Source organism: Hippoglossus hippoglossus, chromosome 12 (genome assembly GCF_009819705.1).
Source record: "Hippoglossus hippoglossus isolate fHipHip1 chromosome 12, fHipHip1.pri, whole genome shotgun sequence".
Classification (NCBI taxonomy): Eukaryota; Metazoa; Chordata; class Actinopteri; order Pleuronectiformes; family Pleuronectidae; genus Hippoglossus; species Hippoglossus hippoglossus.
The window spans coordinates 7,990,196-8,000,855 of record NC_047162.1 but is presented as its reverse complement, the minus strand read 5'-3'; the positions used below and the strand labels follow the sequence as shown (position 1 = coordinate 8,000,855).

Sequence of the window (10,660 nt, the reverse complement as noted above, 5' to 3'; positions counted from 1 at the left end):
TGGAAACAGATAAATTGTTGCCACATTTGAGTAAATAACACAAAACACCAGCTCAGCTCACGTTTTTCTATTCCTCTTTATTCCTCCAGTTTTAAACGTCCTCACAGTTTGTAACACACAACCATTAAGTCATTAAATCAAAGTGCAAAACTTCCAACAATTGTAGACTGTCCATGTCTACAATGTCAATGTAGACCATAGACCTTTCTTAGAATGGAAATGAGTCTATGTGACAGATTGGAACTGGAACACGGTCTCGTATTTTATATCCTGCACAGTGCAGACACAGGAGATAAGAGTATTCAGGTTCAACTCAGCTGACACGGTTTCTCATTATGTGGATCTCTATGTAAAATTCAAAATAGAACATAGATTAGATGCATCTTCACAGAGGATAGAGCTCTACATCTGGGTATAGATATCGGAGTAGGAAGTTGATACAGAAATTTGTTAAACGTCACTGTTTATGATCTTATAAGCTTCAGTTTAATTGTACAAAACATTTTAGCCAGTTGTGATTTAAAAAAAAAAAACTCAAATAAAATAATGTTTAGTGTACTGTTTATAACACAGTGAAATGTGTTCAAAATACCAGGTAATCTAAAATAAACCATGTGTATATATACACAGTTACGACACTCATTTTCCACCTGGTAAGAGATTATCTTCAGAGGGAAGCACGAAGGAGGAAGTAAATATACATAGATAAACTTCGTGCCGGTGACAAAGCTCCAGCTCTGCACGGGACACACAGTAACTGCTGCAGCGTATCTGTGTGTCAGAACTGGACAACACTGTAGCCTGCGTCCTGCACTGTTGAGTAGATCGTATCATCTGGAATCAAAGCACAGATCGAACAAAACCATTGTTCATTATGAAAAGCAGAACACTTCGGTTCGTGACAAAGCCTCACGCTTCAATCACCCCACTGAAATGACCTTTCTTTTTATACACACTGACGCAGGACTGAAGTATAAATGTGACACTTACGCTCTCATAGTAAAATGAACTAAATGTTTCAACTAAATTCCCATAAATGCCCAGTATTCATGATAAATAACAGTGTGTATCATTCTTTGCCACTGACAGCTTTATCTAACCATAAACTACAAATGTACAAAAAATAAATCTGGAAACTGAAAAGACCATGTAAATAAGTAGAATGTCACTCAGTAGTGGGCACACACCAAATTTGACACACTTATATATCAGTTCCCTAAATATTCCAGATTTTTTTCGAGATCAGTGAAAATGTCCAAAAACAATCTATCTCATAATAGTGATAAAAAAATGTCCTGGATCTGACACTTTTTTCATGGGAGCTGTGGTTTAGTCTGCGCTCGCAAATCAATCCTTTATTCAAGCTTATTTTCACATCACTTACACCAATCGAAATGAGTGATAAAAGTTTCTACATGCACTGAAAGGGAGATTCTCTATTTGCGTCTATAGAGAAGAAAGTGGTGCATGTCACACCTGGTGACATCCCCCCCCCCCCCCCCCCCCCCCCCGCCTGTGGTTTGCAGACGTGCAGGTTCACCATCTGACCCTTTTTGCAGCTAAGCCTCCTCAGCCACTTTATCATAGCAAGCATCACACAATATTAAAAATAAACGGAAACTTACCCGCCCTGCTGTGGGTTGGATCGGGTAGGGGCCCCCTCCTGCAAATTCACAAAACGAGGAACACAATAAGAGCAGACAGTTGCAGACAGTTGCAGTTAGAGGAATAAGCAGCCTTCTGTTGTTTACCTGGTGATTGGTGGAGGCAGTCGAGAGGGTGGAGCTCCATTGGGAGACTTCTGACCACTGTAGAAGTTCTCATACATAACTGGAGCTGTTGGAGAGGAAAAAAACGATCCCGGTCACTCGCTGGTCACTGATGGAACGGTGCATACGTGTGTGTTGAATTGCTACCATCCTCTTCTCAGCTATTTTTTCATATGATCTGCAGACATTGTCCAGAGATGAACTTCTACACATGCAGCACACGGTCAGAGATTGTCTGATTGGCTCCGTGCAATGCCTGTTTCAACTGATTCGGACATTTGCGTTCACACACTTCATGTCTAGAGAAGATTCAGGGTGTGCAGTGCACGTGTGAAAGCTCGGTTCACGTGTACTCTGCTGCATCGTCAGTGACTATTCTTGCATTCCTACCTGGTGGTTTATCACCGGTCCGCCTGAGGTTTACAAAGTGCTCGATATCTTCCTGGACGTCACACTGTTCCAGCGACTTTCTCACTTCCTCATACAGCTGTTTGCACGTAACACAAGAAGAGGCACAGACACAACATGACCAGGTCGCAGTTAAAAAGTCGTCCAAGAAAGTTCATAAAAGTGACATTCTCATTATATTAATAACAGTATAAGAGAAGTTTCTGTTTGGTGCAAGGCAGGTAATGTGGGACAATGGGTTTATTATTGGTATTTTTTTACGTAGAAATGAATAAGAGCGGTAACAGTGAACCAAAACAGAAAGATCCCGACCTACAACACCAAAACAAGGAGCTAAAAGATGCTAAAATGACACATAGAGCTGCAGGGTTTTAATACAATTCTCTAGGGATTTGTGACTATGAGCGACCCCTTTCAGTTTATGCATGCTGACTTGATCCACTGCTAATATGTAGTTAATGATAACGGCAGCTTTACCTCGTCACCGGTCACACACTGCTGGGAGAGCTGGTTTAGATGAGTCCACACCGTGTTCCTCAGAAAGTTGATTCGCTCCACAGATTGTTTTTCAAACATCTGTCAAGGAAAGGTTTCAGCTTCTATGATGCACGCTCTATTTCAACTTAAATAATCTTGAATCTTACACAGTCCTACCTCACAGGCCTTCACATGTTCCTTCATCCATTCGTCTGTAACCTTCCCCAGTGTGGTCACATTCTGCTGGTATAACCGGTCTGCCAATCAAACACACAATAAACAGTATAAATATGATATAAATACCCAAACACATTATTAATATTATTATGACATACTCAAATCAGACTGGTTTTGTGTGTTAGAATCTGAGAGAGTCCCTCACACATCACTAACATTGTATAGGACTGATGATGGCACTAAAGAAACATGAACTGAAACCCGCCAGAAGAGAAAAAAGTTTAGGGATCACCCAAATAAGTAGGATTCATCCTCTAGGGAACATGAATGTCTGGGTCCTTGGGCAATAAACTGATACCTAAAATAGTACGGTCAACCAGTTTGGATAAAGGCCAGTCCACCCATCCCCCAAAATGCACCCTGCCTATTATCAATGTTTGTTCCCTTACCTGCTTCCTCTGAGTTCTGTTTTGCTTGCTGCGATTTTGAGTTGAGCTAAAGGATGACGAAGAACACGTGAGCAGTAAGTCTTTCATCAGTAGTTCAACACATCACAACCAACAAATACAGAAAACACTGCTCATAGGTTCTTATCACGGCACTGTATTATTAGATGGACGACATGCCGGCTTCCCAAAAATGAAGCCAAAGCGTGTGAAATCGCCGCCTGACGTCAAATGTGTTTTTTCTCACAGATGGTTTCTGTTATTTTAGGTAGTTCTTGTGTGTTCCTTTTTACCGTAAGTTTGGTTTGAATTCCCCCGAGGAGAGAATAGATGTTCCATGTTTATATTTCTTGCTTCTTCGGTACATTTTATAATAAGTCTGTAGAAAACTCCACTGTACCTTCTCCATGTGCTTAGTGTTGTTAGTGTTGGTGTTTCGGTTCACATTCTGATCAGCTTCTTCCTTATCTCGGCACTTCTGCTCGTACGTCTTCTTTGACTGAGGACAACACAGCAGTTAGTGTGAGAATTTTTTAATGCATCATCATCATCATCATGAAATGTTAATGGGAAGTTCATGTCTTTCTCTGCTGCTGCACAGCTTCAATCTACGGGCATCAGTTCTGTTGTTGCCACAGACTAATTTTACCCTCATTTGAATAGAGACACACACATGCACTTCTTCTTTTGACTGTAATTGCCAACGTGTGAAATGAGAGGCCCGTGGTTCACTTCCCGGAGCAGTCGACCCCACTTCCTCCACCAAAGAGGAAGAACAGAGACCGAGCCTCATTTTCGCTGTGGTCTCGACACAACTGAAACTCATCTGACACGAATCACAAATGTACCAGTGTCACTGTTTATAAAAAATACTTCTGGTTTTCTCTTGCATCCAAGCTTGGGTCTGTTTGAATATAGATAACAGGAGGTTTGGCAAGTCAATCAATATGTAGTCTGCATGATCGATAAGCTGATCTTATCAATATCAGAGGTACACAAGTGCCCCTGTGCTTATTTATTTCCCATTGAGCTTATGTTTTTACATTATGACTTACATCCATTGTCTTCTTGAACTGTGAAGACTTCTGTTTGTGCAGAGCATCGATCTGTTGTTCAATCTGAAATCACAAGGTTGAATTTAGACCACAACTTATCCTGCATTGCCACAGAACTAACTTACCTCCACCAGGGCTGATCAGACACTTTATCACCGTGTTGCATATACATGTTGTAAACAGAAATGTTCTGCACACTTGACACATTAAACACACACACATTGCTGTTTAGTAAGTGAATAAAGATCCCCCCCCAACAAAAAATACTTTTTCGATTCACAAAATCAGGATTAGCACCAGAATGCATCTGTTCATAGATATTAGAATTCCATCTACATATGCCAAATAAGTTTTTTTAAAGAAATTCACATTTTTTTTGTTGAAAATCTCACATTGTTAAAAAAATAGAAAAAGAAATCCCACCTATACACAAAGTTTAAAAAAATTGGTTCAATAGTTTTTTGCGTAATCCTAATAGACAAAAACAGACAAACAGGCAATGAAATCTTAACGTCCTTAGAGGCGATAATATACCCACCGACCTTTTTCCTCATTTCTTTTTGCTTTTCCCTGAATTCCTCCAGTTTCTTGGCCTCCTCCCTCATGCTCTGTGCCAGCTGTAGGTGTGATAGACTCACATGTTCAGTCTCTGCAGGGAAGAAAAATGTTAGAATTTAAACTAAAACATACCCTATGACTAAATAATAGTGGCTGTAATTAGGAGTCACAAATGTTACGCTTACTCACGTAATTTGAACACATCCAGGGATCTTTTCAATGTGCTATGAGAACAAAAGGAATCGGAATTATATGTGGATTTTAAACATAAAACAATCTGTAACCTATTATAAGCCACTACCCCATGCATGAAGAAAATGTGTTTGTGCCCATTACCCCAGAGCATTATCAGAGACCTGGCTTTTCATTGACTACCGTTTTTTTATTGAGGAAACACAGTAACTTCTGTCTTTTCTCACTTGTGGTTTATAAATATTTCAGCAAAGCCTCCCAACTCATACACAGAAACACCCCAGAGTGTGCTTACAAAAAAAAACTCCACAGTGCACCAACAACAGAGAAAACTAATAGACAACCATCATTTCATCAGCTAAATAAATGATAATATCATAATATAATAATTCATCTTTGGCCGACCCGACCTCCCCCACAAGTCTTCCTTCCACCTCCCACTTTACTTCCTTTTAACAGAAACAAAGATCATGAGACCACTCACAGAAAGGGAACTTGACTGATACAGAAACACCACCCTGTCAAAACTAAACTAATAAATCCTGATAATGCAATCTGCAAACTAATGCACGTTGTTATTTCCACATTTTAACAAGAGTGAGTTCGATTTTTCACTCGGTGACCAAACTCTAACTTTGCTTTGACCTGTTCTACTGCATCACTGCAAACAAACTAAAGGGGAACACAGATTGAATTGTCTCACTGTACAAACAGCAGATCTGGTACAAACACATTTTAACAGGAGAACACGGAGGTCGCTTACTTCATCTCATTGTGTCCACACACCTTCTTGGACAAACCAAGGAGATCTTTGGCGTATTTCTCTTCAATTGAAGCCCTGGAAGATAAATTCAACACTGAGTCTGGTGTGCAAGCAAATACGACATGCAGAGTACAGAAGGAAACTAACAGCTCATAAACTGCAAATGAATTTACATGAAAAACTACACTAATATGTGATATGTCATTTTATTACTAGTTTGCATATACATAGACACACTGGTCATTACTTTTAGAAACAAACATCATAAATGTATGTGTTTGTTAACTGATAAGTAAAAAGACAGGATCTCAATGACGTTGACGCTATTAATAGTGTGATTTGCCTGAAAACACACACACACACACACACACACACACACACACACACACACACACACACACACACACACACACACACTCACACACACACTCCTTGTGAAGAGTGCCACAGCAGACTTTGTTTTAGCATATTAATCTTTAACCATAATAAGCTCTTGGTTATGCATTATAGAGCGGAATAAACTTATTTGGCATTTTTGAGAAATAATTTTTTTTTTAAAAGTAATCTTATTAATATTTTTCAACAACCTCCTGGAGACACCCATAGTTGAAGGCCGCTGCATAAACAGAGGATTCATGTCGTAAAGGAATATTGAAATAGTACAAAATGTCTTCATAAGAAAAATTATGATAAATACTTTTTAATTAACACTTTCGAAATGTCTTTATATACATTATAATTTGTAAGAAACCAATTATATATATATATATATTATTATATAATTAGTGACTAGTTAAAATAGACGTCAAGTGTAGCTCCTAATGTAAGACTGACCGACAATTAGCCCTTATCATTTCTCAAAGTGATTTAAATGCAATTACACAAATACACAAAAACAACCTGCTTCCTGGTAAAAGGCATTAGGGAAAAGAGAAACAGGAAATAACTACTTTGACTGAGTTTGCACTTAAGGACCTGAATTCCTGCGTCTGCATGTTTCGGAGCTCCTCAGGGATGTTCTATATCTCTGTTTATATACAGTTTCTGTCACTCGCTGTGTGTTTGTGCATGGAGGAGAGAGGATGGAATGATGATACAAATATAAAACTCCATTATAAAATCATATCTTAATGATACTATTTGTTATGAATATGAGCTACAGCACTGCAGGTTAGAAGCTCTTTTCATAAGTTTGTTCTACCATGGTGCAGTCGCGTATTTTCAATTTCTATTCCAATTTAATTTAATTTTAAGAACGATGTTAGGCACAAATCATATGAGATTTTTACTTTAATGAGGTGCATGTAAAAAATGTGTTTTGGAAGCTTTGGGGATTTTTTAAATATGGGATGTACTAGAGCAGAATTCACATTAATGTTTTCAGGAGACTGCACCACTGAAACCTTTCAGAAAACATAAGGAAACCATTTTGACCCATAAAAAACCACATGGAGTAACTTTTCTAAAAAGTTCCACGATGTAATAACCCATGACATCTAGGTTCAACTTCTCTAATCAATCGGATATTCCTGCTGTTAATGTCGCCATGGAGATTACAACCAGGCCTTCGATGTGACTCATTGTGTTCACATCTGTAGCTTTGAATTAAAACTTGTAGTGTGACTATCTGTCTTACAGCATAATTCATTGTATGACAACTATGCAGCTCGCACCCTAACTCCCACCTTGAGCAGAATTAGCATCCATGGACGGATTTTTACATCTTTTATCATACAGAGCTTTGCGTTACCTGGCCTTCAGGAAGTCCTCCACCTCCTTGCACGTCCTCTTTCCATCATTGAGATACTGAATGATGACATCATATCCTCCAGTGCAGGTCAGGTCAGAGTTCTGTCAATAAGATGACGACAAATAGTCTGTTCAACTTCTTTGGTTGTAAAAAAAAATACCAGTTGGGGATATTTGTTTAGATTAATACTCTATAACCACTTTTCTTATTTATCAGTTTGTGCAGATCTTTGCTACACAACCACATCGAACACTGTTTCCTGATTGAAACCCCGTTCGTCCATGTTAGAGAGGCCCACTCTGCTTTACTCTAACTTCACACAGTGCACCACTACACACACAGACAGAAATAAACACTTAGACATTAGGATCTTTCATAGTGACTGTAAATTGGTGTTTTGAACGGCACATCTCCATAATTAAGGTATAAACTCAGACTAACAGCCTATAATCATCCGAACCATGTGAATGGCAAAATCTGTAGGTTATTGACTTTCTGTCTGGTTCCGGTTCCTTACTTGAGTATCTTTAGCTATGTTACTTATTATGCAAAACATTTAAGAAGATATTTTTACTTTTTACTCCACTACATCCATCAAACAGCTAGTTACTTTGCAAATTGTTATCTCACATACAAAACATACGATGCACTGTTACAGACTGAGGTACCTGAATATATGTAAAAGATAAAGGTGGCTGCATTTTAACAAACTAAACCAGTAATATGCTACTTTCACATTAATTCATATACAAACATAACACAAATGGCTGACATATAATTATATGTAAAAGTTATGTTTTTTTTCTTGTGATGCTTTAAATACAAATGAATCTTTATAGAATAATCTTTATAACTGTACTTATAATAATGCTTTGACTTCAGCAAACTTTCCAATGCAGTACTTTTACTTGTGCCTGAGTATTCTTACAATTTGAATAATGTATCTGAACATATTGTTTTCCTTCACTGCATAAATCACCTATTAAGAGCTTTTAGATGAGGCCCAAAACATCACAATTTGAGAGAAACTATGGTCGAAGAACAGTGAAATTAAATTACAATTGAAGTTTATAATTAAACATTATAATTAACAAATAAACCCAGACCACAGAATAGAAACTCACCCAGAAGAAATCTTTGAAGTGCAGGTTTTTCATGGTGGATGAATGAAGCAGTCCTGTGGTTTCTGCCGCTCCGACTCAAAGTGACTTTCTTTTTCTGTGCGCCGCAGGTCAAACCCACGCATGCGCACTGGTGATGACGACGATCACTCGTGCACGTGCACCTTGTTTACAGCCTTGTATGGAAGATTTAACGTGTTAATGAACAAACCTTTATTTATACAGAGCATTTCCATCCACAGAGGCAGCAGCCACTAAACCATGTGGATACAAAAGTAAGATATAAAAGATCAGGAGGATTGGGTTAAACTAAATAAAATAATAATATGAATAAAATAAAAACTATTAAAAGAAGTTGAAATAAAGATTTTTTTTTTTTTTAAAGTAAGACATAAAATAATAGGAGGATTGGGTTAAAAATAAAAATAAAATACTATTAAAACAATAAAGATGAAAAGCAAGACATAAAATAATAGGAGGATTGGGTTAAAATTATTAAATAAAATTGAAATAAATAAAATAAAAAACAATTAAAAGAAGTGGTAATAAATAGGAGGATTGGGTTAAAAATAAATTAGCAGCAGTTTTGAGTTTTTATGCAATAAAATGGGTATTTCTCACTAATCTCTGACATTTATACATTGGACAATCACTCAGTTATTAAAGAAAATGATTTCCGGATGGAACTGATTCATAGAAATAAAACAGATCCAATCATCAGGCGAACAATCATTTTAATACCACAATCAATTCAGCTCCTTTACTATAAACATGAGTGGGCTGCCCTCTGGTGGATGATGATGATCGCACATTGTAAACAGTTGATCAGTCAAGTTTTAGTCAAATTAAAAAGCATAAGAACAGCATCTATTAATTTCTTCCCACAGAGTCATATTAAAAGACACATAACAATGAAGTTTCTATGTACAGGAGAAGAGAAGTACAAAGGTAGTCCAAGTACAGTATTATTGTATATGATTGTATAATTATTGCTGATGCCTTTATTAAATATACTGCTGGTCAGTTTATAATGACATCATATCTTAGTTAGTGAAACTGTAATTTTAGTGGTGGAGTAAAAATAATATTTCCAACAAAGTGGCTTGGTTCCTGAACATAATTTAGATGAAGTACCAATACCTTAAATTTGTATTTTAGTACAGTGTTTGAGTAAAAGTATTTACCTTTCCCTGAACATGCCTGCTCTTGAATCTAAAAGAGCTCGGCAATAAACCTGAGTATGGTTTTACTCTTTTTTCAACAATGACCTTTAACAATAAAGTTTTGATGACTCATGCCCATTTAGCTCGAACATCTGGTGAATTAAAACTTACTTTTAATTTGTATGGATGGATTCATAAAAACACTGCTGTCGGTTTGATCTTGATTCTATCTTCACAATTCTTTTTTTCAAATATTATTATTGCTTTAATATCACAAGGAAGTAAAATATGTCCGACTAACTGGTGCTCTGCCACGTCGTCAATGTATGTCAGAAACCTGCAGTGTGTAAATATTTAAGTACCCTCCAATTGACACACAAAGCCTACCCACACACAGACACACACAGAGACACACACACACCTTGTGGTTGACATGTTGTGGGTAAGATAATTTCACCACAACAAGAACAACAGAAACTTTGCTGACGTAATGTACAAAATACAGTCGCACTGATACCACGATTCATGGTATATTTACAATGAATCTCTCTCTCTCTCTCTCTCTCTCTCTCTGCACGACATTCAGGATGTGGTAATAAAGACGACCTTTACCTGCACTCTTATCTGTATCGAAGTTCCTTTTACATTAAACAGGAACACGACTGTGCTAAAAAAAAAAACATTTGCTTAAAGGGGACATATTATGAAAATTCCACTTTGTTAGTGCTGCTACACGTTGTCGGGGTTCGGGGGTAAATGATGGTCTTCATAGCCCCCCCCC

General features: G+C 37.5%; 1 protein-coding gene across 1 annotated transcript; it reads right to left on the bottom strand.

The window, feature by feature from the left end:
• Positions 1 to 52: 52 nt before the first annotated feature.
• Positions 53 to 8,873, bottom strand: pstpip2 (proline-serine-threonine phosphatase interacting protein 2). Its single transcript, XM_034603022.1, has 14 exons — positions 8,720 to 8,873; positions 7,596 to 7,696; positions 5,846 to 5,920; positions 5,080 to 5,114; positions 4,875 to 4,981; positions 4,333 to 4,395; positions 3,678 to 3,776; positions 3,281 to 3,326; positions 2,832 to 2,911; positions 2,655 to 2,753; positions 2,160 to 2,256; positions 1,752 to 1,836; positions 1,626 to 1,663; positions 53 to 834 (listed from the first exon to the last, which is right to left on the bottom strand). The coding sequence occupies exons 1-14, from the start codon at positions 8,750 to 8,752 to the stop codon at positions 779 to 781; spliced, it is 1,014 nt and encodes a 337-aa protein (XP_034458913.1). The 5' UTR covers positions 8,753 to 8,873; the 3' UTR covers positions 53 to 778.
• Between the last annotated feature and the right edge of the window lie 1,787 nt (positions 8,874 to 10,660).